This window comes from Barbus barbus (genome assembly GCF_936440315.1).
Source record: "Barbus barbus genome assembly, chromosome: 28".
Classification (NCBI taxonomy): domain Eukaryota; kingdom Metazoa; phylum Chordata; class Actinopteri; order Cypriniformes; family Cyprinidae; genus Barbus; species Barbus barbus.
Window position 1 is genome coordinate 10,096,541 of NC_136756.1, and position 22,837 is coordinate 10,119,377.

Consider the following 22,837-nt stretch of genomic DNA (forward strand, 5'->3'; position numbering starts at 1 on the left):
AAGCACAATTTATAAGTTAAAAAACACAAAACTGCTCTAAATAAATATATCTGTGGCTTTTAATGCAAGAGGACAGTAGGGGATTGACTTTTTCACTGGAGGATGTTTTTTATGGATTATGGACTCATATTTTGACAAGAAGTGACAGCTACACATTAAAACGCCTTAATGATGGATTTGTTTCTAGCAAACATACAGCTTTTCACTTCACAAGGTGTTAAATAATGGGAGTTGTGTGGATTGCTTGTGGATTATTGTGGTGTTTTTATCAGCTGTTTGGACTCTCATACTGACGGCACCCATTCACTGCTGAGAATCCATTGGTGAGCAAGTCATGTAATGCTAAATTTCTCCAAATCTGTTCTGATGAAGATATAAATTCATCTATATCTCGGATGGCCTGAGGGTGAGTAAATTTTCATATATATATATATATATATATATATATATATATATAGTGTATTATATGTATATACAGTGCTGCTTGAAAGTTTGTGAACCCTTTAGAATTTTCTATATTTCTGCATAAATATGACCCAAAACATCATCGGATTTTCATATAAGTCCTGAAAGTAGACAAAGATAACTGAATCAAACAAGTTAGAGAAAAATATTTTCTTTGTCCTTTATTTATTGAGAAAAATGATCCAATGTTATCTGTGTGCTGCAAAATTATGTGAATTGTTGCTTTCAGTATCTGGCGTGACCCCCTTTTGCTGCAGTAACTGAAGGTAAAGTTTCTTGTAAATGCTGATCAGTCCTGCACAATAACATGTAGGAGTTTTAGCCCGTTCCTTAGTGCAGAACCACTTAAACTCTGCGATGTTGGTGGGGTTCCTTCTATGAACTGCTTGCTTAGGTCCTTCCACAACATTTTAAATGGATTAAGGTCTGGACTTTGGCTCAGCCATTCCAAAACATTAACTCTGTTCTTCTTTAACCATTCTTTGGTAGAATGACTTGTGTGCTTGGGGTTGTTGTCTTGCTGCATGACCCACGTTCTCTTAAACAGATGTCCTGACGTTTTCTTTAGAATTTGCTGGTATAATTCAGAATTCATTGTTCCATAAATGATGGCAGGCTGTCCTGGCCAAGATGCAGCAAAACAGGCCCAAGCCATGATACTACCACCACCATGTTTCACAGATGGGATAAGATTCTTAAGATGGAATGCTGTGTGTTCATAATAGCTTCTCATTTAAACCAATAAGCTCTATTTTGGTTTCATCCATCCATTAAACCTTTCTCCAATAGTCCTCTGGCTTGTCCACATGATCTTTAGCAAGCAATTTTCTTTTTGGAGAATAGTGGCTTTCTTCTTGCAACTCTGCCATGCACACCATGGTTGCTCAGTGTTCTCCTGATGGTGGGCTCTTGAACATTAACATTAGCCAATGTGAGAAAGGACTTTAGTTGCTTAGAAGTTACCCTGGGAACTTTTGCAATCTCGCAGACTATTACATGTTCTGCTTTGGAGGGATCTTTGTTGGTCGACCACTTCTTGAGAAGGTAACAGTGGTCTTGAATTTCCTCCATTTGTACACAATCTGTCTGACTGTGGATTTGTGGAGTCCAAAATCTTTAGAGATGGTTTTGTAACCGTTTCTAGCCTGATGAGCAACATCAACTTCCGAGGTCCTCAGTAATCTCCTTAGTGCGTGACATGATTCACTTCCACAAACATGATCAGACTTTGATAGATCCCTGTTCTTTGAATAAAACAGGTCACGTACTGACATTTGATAGTCACTGCACTGACTGAAAACACCTCTGCACAGATGGACTCTAATTTCACCTTTAAAATAACTGCTAATTCAAGAGATTCACATACCTCTGCCACTCACAGATATGCAATATTGGATCATTTTCCTGAATAAACAAATGACAAAGAAAATATTTTTGTCTCATTTGTTTGACTGGGTTTTCTTTGTCTACTTTCAGGATTTGCGGGGAAATATGATTATATTTTGGGTTATATTAATGCAGAAATATAGAAAATTCTAAAGGGTTCACAAACTTTCAAACAGCATTGTATACACACACACACACACACACACACAGTCAAACACCTTCAACATTTCTCACATTATCACAGTTTATTCGCTATAGTTTGGTAATAAAATATGTTAAGAACTCCGAGTTGAACTGTGTCAGAAGAAATTCATCTTGATAATGTCAGATAACTTTGATAGAAAGGTATGTAATGCATTAGGTTGAATAGCTGTTAGCTGTTAAATTTAAGGACACAATTAGATCATACCAATTTAGGTCAACCAATTACCAAGCAGTGCTTAATCAGTCTGTGGTGTAAAAAGATCAAATTAGCAATTAAAGAAAAAAACACAAATTTTTAATTCTAATTTTAATTCCATAATTTTTGCTCGCAAATTTTAATCAATTTAATTCTTAATTTAAATTTTAATTCCATAATTTTTGGTCGCAAACACTGTATCAATAATTTTTGGGGGTATAATATGTCACAGTTTACTTAATTTTGCTATCCTGATAAATTAACTATAGTGTCCTGCACCCACAAAAAAAATCTGGTGTCTGAATAATTTTTGGTTTTACTATATTTATACACAGACACACACACGCGCGCGCGTTGCATAGGTTTCCAAGAAATTCTCTGGAGTCACTTTAATCAGTAGCTAACCTACAGAGAAAGAGAGAGAGGTGCCTAGAGCTGATTGGTATTCTGTGCGTCGTGCGGATGCGCTGCGGTTTTCCTCTGCTCGTGCAGCAGCACTCCGCCGGTCAGCTGATGCGCTGAAGGACCCCATGCGCGAGCTAATATGGGTTTGTGCGCGAGGGAATTCCGTTCAGTGATAGTTCCACTGGGACACTCGCTCTCCTCGTGGAGGCTGCTGCTTCATAGCCGCGCTTACAAACACTTTTGTAGCAAAATATGATTTTATTTTTCTAAAATTATCTCATGATCCTTATAAAAGCGATGGTAACATCAAACACGATGTTTTAATTAACATTCACCCTTTACCTCCAGCTACCCCCAATTTTTGCTAAGAGACGGTACAGTAAGTTATGTTAGCTACACTTTAGCATAGCCTACTTTTAAAAAGATTACCTAGCCTACTTATTGTGAAACAATCAAAAAGCGCGAAATTAATGTTTTCGGATACCATCATGGACAGCTTATTTATGCCAGTTGATAATAAGATGTCGATCACGGAAACTATTAAGTAAGAATAATCTTCATTAACTAGATGTAAACACCATAATAATCTTAAAATAGCTTGTCCTGTCAATTCTGGTCAACACATCAAAATAAACACACTTTTTTGAAAAGCCTATTACAATTTATTTATTTCAAATGTAAGTAAAAGTAAAAAAAAGTAATTGGCATTAATAAAAAGTGACACTCAAGAAAGTGTCTCTCTTTAATATTACATTACCTGCAAGTACAGTTTTTAATTATACTTTTCAAGTTCAAGTCAAGTTGAGCTTTATTGTCATTCCGCTGTATGTGGGAACATACAGTGGAACGAAATGTCGTGCCTCGAAGGACCACGGTGCTACATAAATACAGACATACAACAATGAAGTAAAAAAAACACTATAAACCTATACACAACTAACCTACTGACAGATTTAACTATAAGCATACTATATATGAGTATTTACCCTATACAAACTAAAAGAATAAAGGATAAAAAATACAAACTATACGAATGCTTCACATAAATATTTACCCTATACAAACTAAAAGATAAAAAATACAAACTATACGAATGCTTCACAAATACTGTACATGTGCAAAGAGAGACATTTTGAGTCAAGCAGCTGGTTGGGGAACAGTGCAGGATGATTTGTAGTGCATGAGCATGTAAACATACATATATTGCTGAGTCTTTTGTGGGATTGTGTACACGGCACGCAGCAGTGTGTGTAAAGTGTCTAGTGCACATAGAGGAGAGCGTGTTACCACAGGTGGTTTGTACAGGCCCACTCACCTGTGTGTAGCACACTTCGAATTGCACAAAAAAAAGTTCCATACAGTTTTTTCTTTGGTGTGGTAAGGTTGGGGGGGTGGGGGGTGGTCCATGTTTCAGGAGGTAGGGGTTTGCATGGGGTTTCAGAGGGGGGCGGGGTGATTTGAGTTCAGGGCTCTCACAGCCTGGGGGAAAAAGCTGTTGAGCAGTCTGGCAGGTACCGTCTTCCTGATGGTAGGAGCTGGAAGAGACTGTGGGAGGGATGGGTGGAGTCCAGGGATGGGTGACACATGGTGTTGGTGGTCCAGGTGAGATCCTCTGTGATGTGCACCCCCAGGAATTTAGTGCTGCTGACTCTCTCCACAGTCGAGCTGTCGATGGTCAGTGGGGGGTGGTCAACAGAGTTTCTTCTGAAGTCCATCACAACCTCCTTTGTCTTCTCCACATTGAGGGACAGATTGTTAGTGCCACACCATTCAGCCAGCTGTGCCACTTCCTCTCTGTAGTGCGTTTCATCGTTGTTGCTGATGAGACCTACCACTGTTGTGTCATCAGCAAACTTGATGATGTGGTTGGAGCTGAACTTGGCAGTGCAGTCGTGGGTCAGCAGTGTGAAGAGCAGCGGGCTAAGCACACAGCCTTGTGGGGCCCCTATGCTCAGTGTGGTAGAGCTCGAGGTGTTGTGGCCGACACGGACTGACTGAGGTCTTCCGGTTAGAAAGTCCAGGATCCAATTACACAGGGAATTGATAAGGCCCAGCAGGTTTAGTTTATTTATGAGCTGTTATGGGATTATTGTGTTGAATGCCGAGCTGAAGTCAATGAACAGCATTCTAACATAGGAGTCTTTATTTTCTAGGTGGGTAAGAGCCAGGTGGAGGGTGGAGGAAATTGCATCGTCCGTAGAGCGGTTTGGACGGTATGCAAACTGGAGCGGGTCGAGTGTGTTGGGGAGGCTGGTTTTGATGTTGTGCATGACTAGCCTCTCAAAGCACTTCATCATGATTGGAGTCAGTGCTATGGGACGGTAGTCATTGAGACAGGACACAGTTGATTTCTTTGGTACCGGTATGATTGTTGTGGATTTGAAACATGTGGGGACGACTGCCTGGCTCAGTGAGGTGTTGAAGATATCTGTAAGCACATCTGTCAGCTGTGCAGCACAGTCTCTCAGAACACGGCCAGGTATGTTGTCAGGACCCGCAGCCTTGCGTGGGTTAATCCTAGATAGGGTCTTCCTTACGTCGGCTGGAGACAGACAGAGCGCCCGGTCGTTGGGAGGTGTGGGCAGTTTTTGTGCAGGTGTGTCATTCTGCATTTAAAACCGTGAATAAAAGTGGTTGAGTGCATTGGGGAGGGATGTGTCCTCATCACAGGCCTGTGGCGGGGGCTTGTAGTCAGTGATGGTCTGAATGGCTTGCCACAGGCTCCGTGTGTCTCTGCTGTCTGTGAAGTGATTGTTGATTTTTTGAGCATATGACCGTTTTGCATTTTTGATGCCACAGGACAGACTGGCTCTTGCTGTTTTGAGGGCTGCTTTATCTCCTGATCTGAATGCTTCATCTCTGGTCTTTAGCAGCCCACTAACCTCTGCTGTCATCCATGGCTTCTGGTTTGCACGTGTGGTGATGGTCTTGGTGACTGTCACATCATCAGTGCACTTTTTGATGTAAGCAGTCACAGTTTCAGTGTACTCATGCAAGATTTGAAATACACTGCGGGTGCACATTCAATATATTTAATCACTCTTCTTTTTCACAAAGGTGTCCTGCAGGTTAAGCTGGTTAGGAAGTCTAGTAGGAACACTAGCACACAGCATCCAAAACATGTTGGTGACGTTTCCGACAGGAATATGAGAGGCAGAGTTAGGTGAAAAGATCCACGCACACTCTCATCCATCCTGATTATGACTGGTGCTGAGAGGATTGCTGGACAAAATGGATTACAGCATTTATGTTTTTTACCTTCTTTTTTCTATTTCCCAAAACAGCTTAAATGATTTTGTTAAAAATGGAGGGAGAGAGAGCAACAGAGAGAGAGAGAGAGTCAAATGAAATGGCCTAAAGCAAAGAGATCAGGTTTTGGGCCCCTGTGCAGTTTGGATTGGTGCTCTTGAGTCACAGATAATTCATGTCGGCTGGACAGATATCCACACCAGATGTGCACAAGAGATAGTGAGACAACACTGTTATTCTGTTGCATTTTTTTTATTTATCCAGACATAAAGATCTGATGCTTTGAGCTTTCATTCATATCCTCTTTTAATTTTCCTCATTTTGTCTGACAGAAATCTCATGCTGAACTCACAGTGAAATACTGTAAGCTTCACTGCATAAAATTAATCTGAATGTCTGACTTATTAAAAACCAGTGTCATGATGTCTAATGTCAAATTTCAAAAGCGGTACAGTTTACAATAAATCCACATCACCCGTTGCACTAAAAAAAAAAAATGTTTTTTATTAATTGTAATAATTTTTAATTAAATTTAATTTATTGTGTTTTTTCGAAACAACAGTTGTTTTATATTGTAATAATATTTCACAATATTCCTTTTTTACTGTATTTTTGATCAAATAAATGCAGCCTAAGTGAGCATAAAAAACTTTCAAAAATATTTATAAAATATTACAGATCCCAAAACTGTCCAAAAGTATATGTTTAACTTGTAATAAAAACTGCTCAAATTCAATCAGATTTCCTAAAACATCCAGTACGTCCTTGTTTGATTAGTTCTTATATCACAAGCTTATTTGAGGTGGAACTTTCTACCATGTTCTTCGCAGTAGAGCTGTAAGAAAAAAGTACAAAGAGCAAATAAACACACAATAAGGATACAAAGCGCTAGAAAACAGGCTGAATTGACAGGCAATTTACAAGTGTTATAGCCACGAGAATGTGTATGGTTGTGCATGTGGAGGGGTGTGAAGTCGTGGTGCAGTGTTTATGGGTCATGAATGATTCATGTAAAAGGCCTCTGACAGTATCCTCCATTAAGGATCTGCATGGCTTGAGGGAAGTTATGTTGGCCCTGAGGCTGCGGGAGCTACTTTTTGAAATGCTCTCCAACACTCTCACCCATTCAAAGTCAAGCCTGCTCTGCTGAATGCCTTCTAGTAACATCTGTGCCATGTGTTCATCAGTGATGCCGAGGGTATTATTTTGCAGACATTAGTGCCTGTGACAGGCCTGGTCACTGGTCACTGCCACTGTAACTAATGTGTCTTCATTCACTGCAACAATTTCAGATGATGGATGGAGTTCACCTTTATACACATGTGCCTGGACCTGCTCACGCTTTCTCACCAACTGAGGGGAATCGGACAGAGATGGAGGGCTTTTGGATGCCTGCTGCATCAACAGTCTTCCTATTACTGTAAGGTGAATTCAAACCACAGTTGCACACACTTTTGCACATAGTTCCTGCTAAATGCACTGAACTGGCACAGCACAGAATTTAAAGTGTTATTATTTTCCATGCATACACACCTCCTTTATGTATAAATTAGGCCCATTATATAGGTTTTATAGAATAATGGTAAAGGTGATCCAATTGACCTGTCGGTAAGCCCCGCCCCCCCTTAGCTACTTTTGCTTCCTTGGAAAACACTTTTCAGTGTTTTCAGTTGCTCACTGTCTTACAATGACAGCTGTCAGTGTGAAAATCTTGTCCCACAATGTTTTATGCACAATTTTGGGCACAGAATGGCCACCATTCAAGTGGAAATTAAATATTCCATGGAGGGATATATGAAATATTTTAAAAATAAATGCGGTGGGTAACTCGAAGCGAGGGTTTACAGATCACAATGCAAGTGGGAGAAGTCTCATATTATGGCCGTCACGATTGGGGATGATAATATGCAGGATCAACACTGTACATGTACCGCAGAGTACGATTAAATTAATGTACATTTAACCAGTTTCACATGGAGTGTAGGCACTGAAATGTAGCTCTTCGTTTATTGGGGGTGAATGCTTAGGGACATTTTGCTCTGTTTTGTTTAGGTTTAGGAAATGTAATACAATAAATTCTATTGCCCATCCTCTCAGGATACCTGGAATCAGTGTTACAAGTACCACAGGCACATCGTTTTTCCATTTTTGTAGCATAAACACCATCAAAGCAATGCGAGCTTTGGATCTTCCAATGTTTCTCACACAGTATTGAAAGTGAAAATGAAAGTATGTTTTAATTACCATAAATGTTAGTCAGTACATTCAGCAGTACACTTATACACTATAATTCAAAGACAATTAAGTAGGCATTTAACATAAACTCAAACTATTATACATTTTCATTTAATTGTAAAGAAATGCAATTGTGTCCGAAAGCATTAGTACACTAAGTAGCTAAATGTTTCATTTCCCAATCCATTCCATTAACATAATTTCAAATACATAGTTGTTTAACAATTCAGACCTCATACTGAACATCATAAAACAATTTGCCTTAATCAGGCAATAAATAGAGGCAATAGAGTACCAAGTTATTTATTTGGGGTCCTAGATGCACTTGATTCAAAAGGCAGAGTGAATTGTTTATTAACGCAGATTTTGGCAGTTCTCAGTGGAAAAGGTTAATGTTCGTTCAGCTGAAAATCATGGTCAATGTGAAAGCCTCTTTAGTGAATCTGCCTTCAAGCCTCATGAGTTATGCAGCTTGTAGAGGGAATATTTATGACCATTAATTAAAGAGTGTTCCTATAGATTTGACTTGCTTTATTTATGAGTACTTGTCACCAGTTGTCTTTGTGGGTGTTCATTCAGCTGTGTGATTATGTGTCTGAACACAGCTGAATCACGGCATACATTATACTTTAGTGGTGACTTTTTCTTTTATAAATGCTGATTTAAAAGGTTGTTACTGAATAATAAGCATTTGCTAGGAGCTGTTTGGGGTGGCGAGAGTGAGCAAGCACAGTTTTGCCATCGCTGTTCCCACACACACACACACACACACACACACACACACACACACTGTCAGTGGAATTTACTGCAGTGACGCAATGGTTATAATCAGGGTCATTATAAGGTTGCATGATATACATGGACATATGTGCAATTCATTTGAATTACAGGATCGGCAAAGACTGCCGTGCTTAATGGTAATGACATAAAAATTCACAAATGAGGCATGCATCGTTCACATGCAATATTCATGCTCAACGTGACTGCAGCAGAGAGGAAGCCTGGCTCTACACTCACAGCTCATATACTGTAAAAACCGGTCTTTACTCTGTTTCTGCATCATCTGACCCTGAAAATAACAAGAGAAAGAGTATTCACCTTTTCATTGTTTTTTTTTTTTCTCAAGTTCATTTTAAATTAGCTAAAACCTGAAGGATGGCTAATTAATTTTTAAAAGTATAAATATTCAATTTTTTCTTTCAATTAATGAGCTTTTTTCCTATTATTTTTTACCTGTAATAGTTTACATATTCTTCTTTGGTGAAACAAAATACATTCATGTTGCTTCAGTTGTATTATTTATATTTGTGAGTCCAGAGTAGAACGTGAAGCACATTGTTTTAGGTTACATGACAACTATATTTACCATGCATACTGCAGGACATCACTTGTGAAAAATAAGTTGAATATGCACTTGTTGTGTACTTAAAGTCTTTAAAGTATATGTTTAAAAAGCTGTGGTATATTTTAGTATTCCATCGATGCTTGTCAGTATACATTCAGCAGAATATTTTAGCCTTTAGTTTAGATAATTGGATGGTCTGATAAATTTGTCAAAAATTAAATGGTCAAAAATGGTTGCATTTTACAGTGCTGCATTGATTCTGTACATTAAATCTTGTCAACATTACTTTGTCAAGTTTTACCATTTTGTTTAGGTTTGTAGTTTCTGGGTTAAATGATTTAGTACGATATAATTCCTTCTTGCCTTTATTTTCAATATTTCTAGTTGCTGTTTAAAGGAATGGCCTTTGACTTCAAGACTTTTTCCTAGTTTTCTACAAAAAAAAGACACATAGAGACATATTTAGGGTGTTTGTTTGTTGGAAGTGAACATAATTGTCATCCTGAATATGCCTTAGCTCTCTTCTGCATAATTTATTTGCCAGGACTCCTTCCTTCCTTGATCTATTTATAAACACCAATCTTTATTCATTACTCAACTCTCTCTTATGCACACACACACACACACACACATACACACACTAACACTCACACTCACACTGTGTATGTCTTTCTCAAAGACATCTGACCTTTATTTTTTAACTTTCTTTCTTTCTTAATTTAAAAATCACAGGTTACTAATCACTAGTGCAACAGCGCCCATCCTCTTTTTCAGTGGCCTTGGTTCTAAAAGTATTTTTCCCATTCATTTTTCCCCAGAGATTTTTAAGAAGTCCTAATTAAAGTGTTACAAGCCATGAACCAAACCCACCAGCTATGAGGTGAAGCACAACATTAGAAACTTTGAAAATCTTGTACTTGAAAATCTTGAAAAAAGGAACAAGACTGTAATGCCACGAAGCATTGTGAATGAAATAATCAGTTAAAAGTGACAGATGCAAATGAAACTATTGAATTAAAGATGTTGATTGTGTATAATAGGTGTGTACATTTATTGCAAAATATGTATTTACACTAATATTTTAGTGGTTTGAGAGCATAGGGAGACTAATTCTGTATTTTAAGGGATTCATGTGAGTTGGGGAGCGCTATAAGATTTCTTTTGGCATGATGTGCTTGTCATTATTCTACACTTGTGATTGGTGGAGATTTTTTTTTTTTTTTAGCATGATAATGTTTTTCACTGGAAATTCCGATGTTAAGCATATACAGAGTTCTGGCATGAAACTCTAGATGGTGCAGTCTGATAGGTCTAACTCAATCTGACTTAATGACATCATTATCACATGGTGCAGCTGATTGGTTCTCTCCTGTATCGGTAGCCAATGAGCTCTCTGCTCAACATTCAAATATATGACTAGTGCTTGTGGTTGCAGTTCGCAGCGTGCTTCAGAAACCCTCCGTCTTCCCCAGCTCCACCTGTACAGATGGAGGTGATACACATATGTTATAGAGGGTTATTTCATGTATGTTATATTTGCAGCAGCGTTTGTCTTACATGCTCACAGCAGCATTTTGTGGATATATTGGCAGTAGCAAGTCTCGGTACTTGCTCTGCCACAGCAGCGTAGCAGATCTATTCCTCCAAGACCAAATACATTAACATTGTCATGTACATTACCACGCCAATCCCTCCGAGAGTTGTCATGACAGAAGTTTTTTTAATAAATAAGCTGAAATAATGCAGTCCATTGGCTTCAAAAGAAGCAGATACCATCAATTAACAATGTTGTATTTAACAAATTGTTGTATGTTGTAATTAACAAAGCAGATACCATCAGTTAACCTCTGTGTTTTGTAATTTTCTTCCTGTTGGTTGGTTTTGTGTGAACACTGTTCTAGGGCTGCAACAACTAATCGATAAAATCATCGACAACGATTCTCATTATCGATTAATCGGGTCTGCCCACAGTGTACGTCCAACTTCAGCTGGTTAGTCAAATTACGGCACTGAATAATGCATTTCTATGGACAAAATGCATCTAAAAATAGTGGAGGAAACAGAATTTGATTCTGCCGGAGAAGCACGTGATCCAAGCTGCCCAAAACATGATAATTCTTTATTTTAAGCTTTAAGTTAATGCATAAGAGTAATGGCTTGCCCTGTCAGGCGCTTTTACAGATGCGTGTGCGTCCTCAGCGCAAAAACGTTCAGTTTATGGTCATATCCTTATCTATAAATGCCACAAACTCACGCGAGCATTTCCATTTTTGCATAAAGGTCCGCCCTGACAGTCTGTTAAGTTTAAAATACCGAATAAGCGCCGGCGCGGCGGGCGCACGCACGCGCGTCAGACGGACAGAACACAGTAGAGAGGGAGACAATTAATATGCTTTTCAGCGCAAACATATCCACTGTGCTGAATTATCTGTTGTTGAAAGTTAATTTAAGGTTTAAAATAAATTAAAATATTTTATGAGAGTAGGAACTTTAAAGGGATAACAGCGTGTAATTGTCTGTCTGAATATAAACATGAGACGCTCCATAACGGCCTTTTACAGGATAAAGAAATGACGAGGTGACTGTGATCAAAGTAGTTCCTGCAGAACATTACTCTTACCTATTGGTTAACACTGAGTTTGTGTTTTTATTCGTCTTTATTATTATCTTTATTATTTTAATTTTTAATAGAGGTTTAAACTATATTCAATTTTTACAATGCTTAACAAATGTATGTAAGTTTAACAATGTGTTTATGTAAGGTTTGTGCCACTGCTGCTCTAAAGTAACAGTATTGGTGATAACCAAAATCATTTTTCGGCTTTCTGTACTGGTTAGTACTCCAATATGTGTAAGCTCTTTAGTAACAGTAGTAGGCTATTTTTAATGCTATAATATCATTATTACTGTTATCTATGAAAGAAAACCAGAGCACTTATTTTTTTTTGTATTTTTTATTTGAGTATTTTTTTTTCGCGATACCCAATTGCAGTCAAAAAGTACATAAACAATACCAGCAAGAATGCAAGCTGTTATGAGGCCATTTTTTATTATTATGTCCAATAAATGACAATAACATTTTTAAATTTAAACAAATTTTTGACAAATTTCTCAAATATGTTTTCTCTTTATTATGATAAGTGGTCTAATAAATTAAGCACTGTATGTTTTCATAGCATTCAGTTGTCACGTTTGTTTGAAGGACATTGGGCAGAATGTGGAATAGTGTTTTTTTTGGTCAATAATTTTTTAATCCGATTAATCGATTAATCGAAAGAATAATCGGCCAGCTAATCGATTATCAAAATAATCGTTAGTTGCAGCCCTACACTGTTCCCTATTCATTTCTCTGGTCATGATTTATACATGCTTTGCACTCAAGCCTGCACTCTGTCTACACTCCACTGAAGTTAGCACATCCCGAGGTCTTCTGTGGAGGGATGATATAACTCTTAGGGAAAACCCAAAAACATTTGAGAAACCTTCCATACTGCTGCAACGGTACAAATCCAGATCAGATCATGCAAAAAAAAAAAAATGAATGCATTCAGAGCCTACATAAACAAAACAGCAGTGTAGTGCCAACAGTGGCAACTCTTCAAAGAAAGAGTGACTCAGATGGCTGAAAAAATAGGACACATGCACAGAGATCCAGTTTATTTTGTGACCATCAGCCATCTAGAGTTAGAAAAAATCTTAGAGATACACAGTATACTGTAAAAAGTGGTAACCCACAGTTGTTACCTATAAGAGCTATTTCAACCTGATTTAACTGTTGGTGCGGATGTATGTATATTGTTTGGTTCAGAGATGATAAATAATATTTTTGTCCTGAATAAAACCAGTTAATTTAGATTTTTAAGTACACATCATATAAATTAAAATCAATGCCTTTATTAACAGTTATATCAGATTAAAAGATGTCACTGTTTCCTAACAAGATCTTACTGGTTTGTATGCATTAATAAACTGAGAACATTATTGACTTTAAAATGATGTCAAAAGGTCATTTACAGAGGTCAAATATTTCTGTCGAATAATTATATTACGTATAATATAGATATAGAATTACATATAACCTTAACTGTTTAAAAGAGTCTGATGTTTAATGGATAGATCAAATCAAATGGATAAAATTCATTGACAAGATATTAAATTTAAGGTATATGTTGGAAACTGAATCTGTGACCTTGCTGTTGTTGGCCTACGGAAACAATAAAATAAGAAAACTGTATGAGCTCAGTGGTGAATTCAGTGATTAATGAATCATATTGAATTTAATGCCACAGCATGACACGCATACATGCTGTGACGCTGATTCAGACATCAGTGAATGAAAATCACATTTCCAACTGATCTCCCAAATACTCATGCACAAATCCATGCCAATAACTGAACAGCACACTTAGCAGGTTTATTTTCCTTTGCAACAGATAACACATAATTTAAAGTCAGAATATCTGCAGGAGTGGAATGAAAGATTCAATATGTCCTTGACTTCCTCCAGGGGTGCATTCAGGACAGGCTCAATTTCTCTTTCTGTCTTTTCTTTTAAATGGTTGCTCCTCTCTCTCTCCCTGGCTGCTCATAAATCTCAGCAGTTCTAGCTGCAGTGCCAATAACAGGGTTGCAGACTGAGGTTATAGCAAAAGGTGAAATCAATATGTTCTGCAGCAACTATCATACCTGTATTCGAAAAACATATTGTATTGACTTTTTTGTTACATATATACTTTTTTTTTTAAACTCCTATACAAACACAAACTTTCACAAGTGCTTAATTTGCCTATTTGGATTTTAGCAATACATATAATTTAACTTCCATTAATGAGCCCTTAGATTTTTAGATGTTTGTTTATTTTAATATTTTTTCCATATTTTTTCTATAAATAATATGCATGTAAAAAGTTTTTTAAAATCTATATTCCAAGGGAAAATTTTATATTAACACACACACACACACACACACACACACACATTTGTTTCTGTGAAGTGTGGGTACTTTCCATAGACTTCTATTACTTATATATTGACAAAACAATATTTTGTATCCCCTAATCCTAAACCTTACAGAAAACCTGTTTTCATTGTTACACTTTCAGATAAACATAATTTAATTTTTGTTTTGTTTTTTCCCTCGTGGGGACCGCAGGCCAGTCAAAAAGTGCTGAAAACTGACTTTTTTTTTTTTTTTTGTGGAAGCATACTTTTTTCAGGATTCTTTGACGAATTCACAATTTAAAGGAACATTTTTTTTAAATAGAAATCTTTTGTATAATTATAAATTATAAATGACTGTCACTTTTGATCAGTTTAATATGTCCTTGCTGAATAAAACTATTTAAAATAAAAAATGTAATTAAACTAAATAATATTACTCAAATTAAATTTAAAAAATCCTGACCCTAAACTTTTGAATGGAAGTGTATATCATATCAATTATTCTATTAAATGCTATCATAACCATGTCAAATGTCTGGAGTCTGATTATGAGTCATAAACCATTACTTAAAATACACATTAAGGATATATATAAACTTAATTAAATAACTGTCCATCTAAACCTCTAAAAGACTTTGCCGCTGAATCCTGACATCATGACATTCAAAGAGTTCTTGGAAGTCCATCATGTCCTGTGGCTTTTCACCTTATGCAATATCAGTTAATGATAACCAGAGAGCACTTTGTGAAAGATCATCATCGGAAAGGTCATTTTCTGCCCACAGTTTTAATCTTCACCCCAGTACAGCTGCTGGTCAGCCTAGTGCTTTCTGTAATCCCAGTGAAACGCCCTTGGTTGTCCTGGGGCTAAATGGACAGCTCATTTCAATTCCATTTAAACACTGGCTAGCCTTGATAAAAATGAGAATCTCAAACTGTTCATTGCTTAAACGAGCTTATTAGGCGCTCATATCTATGGCTTGTGCTGTTGAATCAAGTGAAACGACGCTTACATTCTTATTTCATTTTTATCTTAAATGAAAAAGCAAATTGCAACATTTTTCTATGGCCTTAATCTGTGGATTAGGTCAGCTTTTGCAGTCTGGGAGGGTTGTGTTGTGTATATGTGTATGCGTAAAGATGGGAGGTGCCCTCCGGGTTAAGCGCTAAAGCCGCTTGGCCCAGATGAAAATGGTATTCAGGATGGATGCCAATCATGGCAGAATTTTGAGATTCCAGAAAACTTGAGGGAGTCGGTCCACATCTGGACCAGGCCTTTCTATTTCACACCACAGAAGATGTGTGATCCTTGAAGATTCTGTCAGCTCTGCTTTTATCACTATCCATAAATAATGTTTACTGCCATTGAAAAAAAAGAAGTGAGCTTAACTGTATGGAATGCGCACTTGTAGTGTACTTCACATCTTCAATGTATGTATTAAATGAGAAACACTTTCAAGATTGTTTCTTAACACACTGAAGTATACTTTTAAAAGTGCACTTTGCATTAAAGTCAAATTTGCAGACCTTGTGCAAATTTTATTAACGAGCCCTAAATTGTTATATCATTAGAGAATTAATTTGTTTCATGATATGTGATGCCTAATTGAACATGACTGTGTAATTATCTAGTTTTTTACTGACATTTGGGACTCTTCCTATACAGAGAGAGATTTTATGTATATTTTTTTAATTATTCATTTTAGCTCATTCTGGAAATTGACAGACTATGAACATGCATACAAACAACAATATTCCATTCTGACAAGTTATTTGGATTTGGACAAAAATGCTGTTTGTGAAGGTATTGCAGAAGGTTTTTGTTCTCAGCCATATCATTAGAACCATATATAGAAATATGTCTTTACACAAAAATATGCACAGATATGAGAACAGAGAAATCTTCAGAGTTCAGAAACATTTTCTGTGTCTTTGAGCTTGTGATGCTAAAAATAGGCGAGATGCTGCACTTAAATGCATTTAGGAGGAAAAGTGTTGGTCTCAGTGGAGATTCACTGCATGAATACAGCCAGGCCAGCATGTTCTCATGCTTCTCAAAATCGTATCTCCTTTCTTCACCCTGGACCTTGATACCACTTATCTGCACAAGGTTCATTGGGCCGTTATTATTATTATTTTTTATCATTATTGTCTCTGATAAACTTAATTTATTTCTGGTTTCAATTCGATTATGAATTCAGTGTGGTTTTATAAGTTTGGACTCTACATGTATATGCATGTACTGTATAAGATGTATGATAACATTTTATTCTGTTCCAAAGCCCCATATTTGTATCCATACTTTGACCTCTCCGGCTTCACACAGTGGCTTTTATCCATCAATGTTTCTCTCTGAGCAGATCTATCATTTATGTGTCTAACCATTTGTGTGTCCCTCATTCCTGATGTGTGCTCTTTCTCACCATCCTGCACTTTAGAAAAAACCTTTAAAATCCCTCCATACCTTCATTTATTCTCTGTATTTATAGAAAGCTCTCAGGAAGGAAGACTCAGTGGAGTTTACCTCTGAGGTCAGAAGGAAAGTGTGTATAAAAGACAGAAGAAAGCAAGATTTCCACATCACTTCATCTCACAACGGCTTCCCAACCTGTAGCGTAACATAGAGCCTGTAAAAGCCTCTGGCAATCACTCCTTATATGGCTTATGCCTCATAAGTATTATATCACGTATAGAAACATTAAGACAGAAGGTCGAGGTGTCTCATGAAATGGCAGATTTGAAATGTCGATGCCCCTATGTGATTTGATATCAAACCCAGTTTTCTGGAAAACAGGAAAATAGGTAACACTTTACAACTAGATTCAATTTATTAACAATATTAACGCATTAGGTGTTGTCAATGTTTTTTTTCTTATCTATACAACTTAAAAAGTTCAAATGAATTAGCAAATGTGGAAATTAACATAAACCATTACGTTTTTAAATAAATTATTATATTATATTAAATTATAATTATGTATTATATTATAAATATTCTAAATTATATTAAAGTTCCTTTTACAAAATATTTTTAAATTATTTAAAAATGTTTTGTAAAAGGAACTTTAATACAATTTAGAATATTTATAATGTAAATTTTAATAATTTAATTATTTCATGTTAGCTAAAAACAGAAAACAACACCCTAAAGCAGTTTATATGTATTAGAAATATTATAAATAAAAAATATATAGATATTTATATGAAATATTCATTTATTTAATTATTTTTTTAATTTTGTAATTAATTTTTTTTATGTTAGCCATTGCATTGCCTAATTATGGAAGCCCGTTTCCGCTACTGAATTAAAAACTTAAAAAAAAAAAGTTTTTCTTGCATTTGCAAGTTTACATCTCACAATTCTGAGATATAAATAGAACTGCAAGTTTGTATCAGGCAATTCTGAGAAAAAAGTCAGAATTGTGAGATAAATCGCAATTACCTTTTTTTTTTTTTATTCAGTGGTGGAAATGGGCTTCCATACCTAATGTTAAGAAACCTTATTGTGAGGTTTTATCAGAAAACAAAACCCTAAACCAGTTAGTGTTGGTCTTGTGCTGGTCTAGCTTGTTACTAAAAAACAAAAATTAATTGACTAGCCCTTCTGGTGTTTGTTTGTTTGTTTGTGGGACCATCTAAAACAAATCATGCAACAAGCTGTGCTGCTCTTTTCAGCAAGGAAGGGCAAAAATATAAATATCTCTAGCTTTCAGACTTACAAATTGGAATTGTATTGGACTTGCAAATTAGCAGCACCCAGAACAGATTAGCAACTGCACAGCAAGACCTTTGCAACCACCCAGAACATCCATATCAACACGTTTAAATCCACTCTGAACACCTTAGCAACAACCTAGCAACCAGCCATTACACCCTTACACATTTTCTCCAAAAATACATGCAACAATGTAGATTGCTGCTTTTTTGGTTGGTGAATTCTCAAGGCAAAAAACCTGAGAATGAAAGCTACAGTTTTAACCCGCAACCACATGCAATCTTTTGTTGATTTGCCACCTTTCTCATATGAGCACAGTTTGACACAGTGATGACACAGACATTGCAACAGACGCTTCATGTAAGCAAAGAAGATTCCAGATCACTGCATTGTGCATATAATGGTGAGGCACAGGCAGCCTCTAGTTGCATAGCAGAGAGAGAGACGACATGCTGTGTGAATGTTTGAGAGAAAAAAAGTGCTCTTAAGCATTCCATCATTTACGTCCCTGCAGCCTCTCTCTGTCCCCCCAACCCCCCCTCCTCCTCCTACAGAGAGAGGGAGAGACTCAGTACGCAGAGAGGACTCCAGTCTGCTGGAGCACAGCACTGCTCGCTTTCTTGAGGAGAGAGGCAGAGAACCACGAGCCTTCTCCTCCTCCTCCATCCGTGTGAGGCTGGTACACGCTTTGGCTGGTGGACACAGCAGCAGTGTTAGCATTAGCAGGGGATCTGTGCTCGAGCTTCCAAAATGCTCAACAACCTCACCGAATGTGAAGAGGGCGATGGGGGACCCAACAGTCAGGGTAAGTGGACTGATCCTGCAACAGCTATTGGGTGTGTGTGTGTGTGTGTGTGTGCAGAGGATGAGCAAATGTGCCTTTTACCAGTCACTAGTGATGGTACCAATTCAGGCTGGAGTGTGTGTGTGTGTGTGTGTGTGTGTATGTATGTGTGACCAGTCATGCACCAATGCCTGATAGCTGCTTGTCAGTGTGTGTGGGAGATACAAGATGTCAGAATATGAGTACAAATATTCTTGCACTTTCATAATCAGTTATGCTTTTGTATTTGTGTGCATGTGTGTATGTGGCAAGGAAACATTCAAAGGAATGATACGGTTGGAAATTATTTTGTGTGTGTGTGTGTTGGTGTGTATGCAGCTTTGGCAAAGGCTCGTGCTGCAAGGTTGCTGTGAGGAGAATGATAATGCTTTCTGTGTCTGTCTGAGGAAGTACAGACAGCAGTGTGTGTGTGTGTGTGTGTAGATTTTCACACTCCAAGAAAAGTCTGTAATAATAGACATACTATACAGTTTTAATGCACTGAAAAATGTTATGTATTTAATGTGATTACAAATTAATGGATATAAATTTAGTTTAATATATATACATTATATATAGAACTCATTTTTATTGATTAAATCAGGTAGAAGTCTTTAAGGTAACAATTAGTTTTTACAGTGCATGAATGAATTTTCCGTATTCATTTTTCACAGGCATTTTACTTCTATTTTGACTCGCATTGCATGTGTTATTTTAGGATTAAAATTACCAGATAATGTCCATTTTTTTATAGATTTTTTTCTTACAATTGTAGAGGACGACACTGCTTGTCACAGCTCTTCTGCTTGTCTGTCCTTTTCTCAGTCTGCCTCTCTGTTGCTTAATCATATTTAGTTTCCGCAGGCAGTGGATTCAGCTCCCTGTGTCTTAGATCCTTGGGAATAATTGGAATAATTGGAGCATTTTAACAAAAGCAGACCTTCGATGCATTTCATGTCGTTAACCTCTTGGAAAATGGGAAGGGGGTCTTAGATGCAAGATCTCAGTCTCTAAAAGAGCTTTGTGCCTACAGGTACAGCTCAGCTCCAGCCCGTGAGAGAGGAATTAAATTAGCTTGTACCTGACCTCTTCTCGCATACATTCTTATCAGCCCCCTGCAGTATAGCAGAACCTGCACTCATTATGAGTGCTGAAACATTTTGTGTGTTTCACACACATTACAAATTGAGGCAGTTGAGCAAATAGCTCTCTTATTTAAAAGCACCGTGGCATAAGTGTCATGATTGGATTGCAGCGGTGGTAGCAGAGACTCTGTCCGTGGTTCTGAAATGGATGCTGATTGAGCTGCTGGTATCAATGGAGCTCTCCATGGTTCTGAAACAGTCAGCGATCGCATGCATTGTGAATGCAAACCCATTCCAGGCCCACTGTTACTGACGGACTGATCTGTTTTATGTAGACATGAGTGGAGCTGGCTGCAGACTGCTGCATTATGGCTTTTGCTTCTTTTCAAAGGGTTTCTCTCTCTCGCTCTCTCTGCTTCGCTTCCTTCAAAGTCCAATGCTGCCCTGAATTCTCTCTCTCTCTTCCTCCCATCAGGGGGTAGGGACAGTACTGCAGTGGTGCTAATGCCTATTTGGTCATAAAATTCATGCTTGGAAGCTCACCTGCTAAAGCTGTCCCAAAACAGTCTTGTTCTGTCATTCGCATTTTGGGGGAAATAAAAAGCAGACATAATTCTTATATATACACTGAACAATTTTCACTCTGAAATGTGTAGTAAATTTCACATATAATTCTCAAGAAATGGCAAGTAGCACATTGAATTAATTAGTATTTTCTTCTAAAATATGCTACAGTTATATTCATTTTATTTATAACTTTTAAAATATATATTTGAATATTTTGAATATATATATATATATTTGGATTTATTTATATTCTTATTTATATTATTATTTTGGGGGGGGCTAAATTTGACAAAGAAATTTTGCTTTTTGCTTTTTCCTTTGAAAAGGTATTTGATATGTTAAGATGTTTGTGTAAGTTAATAAATAAATCAAAGATAATACAAAATGTTAAGATCTGTGGAGTAAATAAATAAATGTAACATTTTTACAGCCTGAATGTTTTTACTTAAATTTTTTTTTTTAAGTAACAAAATCACAATCTTCAATCTTCAATCATCCATTTGATTTCGGACAGATTTTTTTCCCCTTTGTCCAGTATACTACCCAGAAAATTAGTGGATCATATCTTTAAGTTTTTTTTCATTCTTGAGTTTTGCATTCTTTGAAAAATAGCTGTTCATCAAAAAGCAACAAGGGTTGCACTTTAAAGTAATTTTCTTGCAACCATGCAGAGAATAAAAACATGTTTGGCTGTAAATATGTTATTTTCCGTGTACTATCACCATATGACAGCATCTTAAAATTCACAGACTTGTCGGCTTTATGAACTTTCAGTGGAGAGAATGTCATTCTTTTGTCTAATTTTTTACTTATTACCAGTCACAAGCTTCAGCAGCTTCACAATATAAAGTGCATTCTAATGACAGTCTCTGTGACAATGCAGTTACATCACTCATAGAGCAGCCTGCCTGACGCATCGGATCGTTTCGGACCTAAGGTGCTTTCTCTCAGTGGATAATGAAGTTTGAGATTGCATTATGACACCGGTGATCTTTGGCATTTGTTAGCAGTGAAGAAGGCTGGACTAGATTAGTTGAGAAATTGGATGGGAGGCAGAAGGAAATTGATTGTTGATCGACTTCAGAGGAACAAATACAGACCCCATCAAATCACAGCTCCAAATTATACACACAACCGTGAGCATAATGATATATCTTCTCACTGTGATTTTGAGCAGGTTCCATTTTGAAAAATGTCTCATGCTCACCAAGGCTGCATTTATTTGATTCAAAGTATATTGTGAAATATATTTACTATTTAAATACTATTTGAATATATTTTAAAATGTGATTTATTCCTGTGATGTCTAAGGTGAATTGTCAGTATCATTACTGCAGTCTTCAGTGTCACATTACCCTTCAGAAATCATTCAGTTTAATATAATTCATAATTATTGTAAACCTTTGGCCATATACTGTATAATGTGTGTGTTTCTGTTATTAATTAGATATGGGTGACTTAATTTTAAATACTGCAGTGTACTATAAGATAGAAAGCACAGGAAGATGGAAAATAAATATATCTTCTGTGGAGAGCATACACTGATGACTGCTTGTCCTTGCGTTGAAGTCTCAGGTCAAGTGAACATCAGGCCAGATGGCACAGACCTGTTTTAACAGCCGCAAACACATTAAAGCATAACAGGACCACCCTACATTAGGAACATCTAGAGTACTGGCTGTCCTCAAAAACCATACAGACACTAACAGAACAAGAGAGAACTATTTGTTCTTAAGCAAGCTTAATTACTTGGGCATTGCCATAAGAAATATACAGGAACCAATAATTTTTACCTAACACGACTTAATGCATTCAGGTTGCTTTAGTCATGTAAAAAATATTTTGACTTGAATAAAACCTATTTAAATGCATGTTTGGGTTCCCTTACAAAACACTTTGCAGGCAGACACAACCATCATCATAATGCCATGACGCACTCTCTCTTTGAGAAAAAAGGAGCTGCCAGAAGCCATAAGTTATGTCAAAACATACAGTATTCATAATGTTGTAATACTCATTTTTACATAAACCCCGACTATGAATCCAGTAATACATTCCACTGTATTATAAACTGCACCATGCAATGTTACGGTTGTACCCCAGGAAGGTAGGCAAGACACGGCAGGCAGGGATATCCAAAAACAATAAGCTTTACTCAAGACGACAAGGAATGGTGTAACGCATACAATAGCAGACAAACTAAACTGGGGAGAACACAGAC

The 22,837-nt window shown here is 36.9% G+C and overlaps 2 protein-coding genes across 4 annotated transcripts in view; one reads left to right on the top strand and one right to left on the bottom strand.

Annotated features, from left to right (window-relative positions):
• Positions 1-22,837, bottom strand: part of LOC306848491 (MAP kinase-activated protein kinase 2-like) — a 458,467-nt gene that overhangs the window by 17,340 nt on the left and 418,290 nt on the right. The window lies entirely within an intron of this gene.
• slc12a5b (solute carrier family 12 member 5b) overlaps positions 18,719-22,837 on the top strand; it is a 58,382-nt gene continuing 54,263 nt past the window's right edge. Inside the window, exon 1 of the mRNA XM_079383082.1 lies at positions 18,719-18,946. Within this exon, the coding sequence (XP_079239208.1) occupies positions 18,892-18,946 (55 nt within the window). The 5' untranslated portion in view covers positions 18,719-18,891. The remainder of the gene's footprint in view (positions 18,947-22,837) is intronic.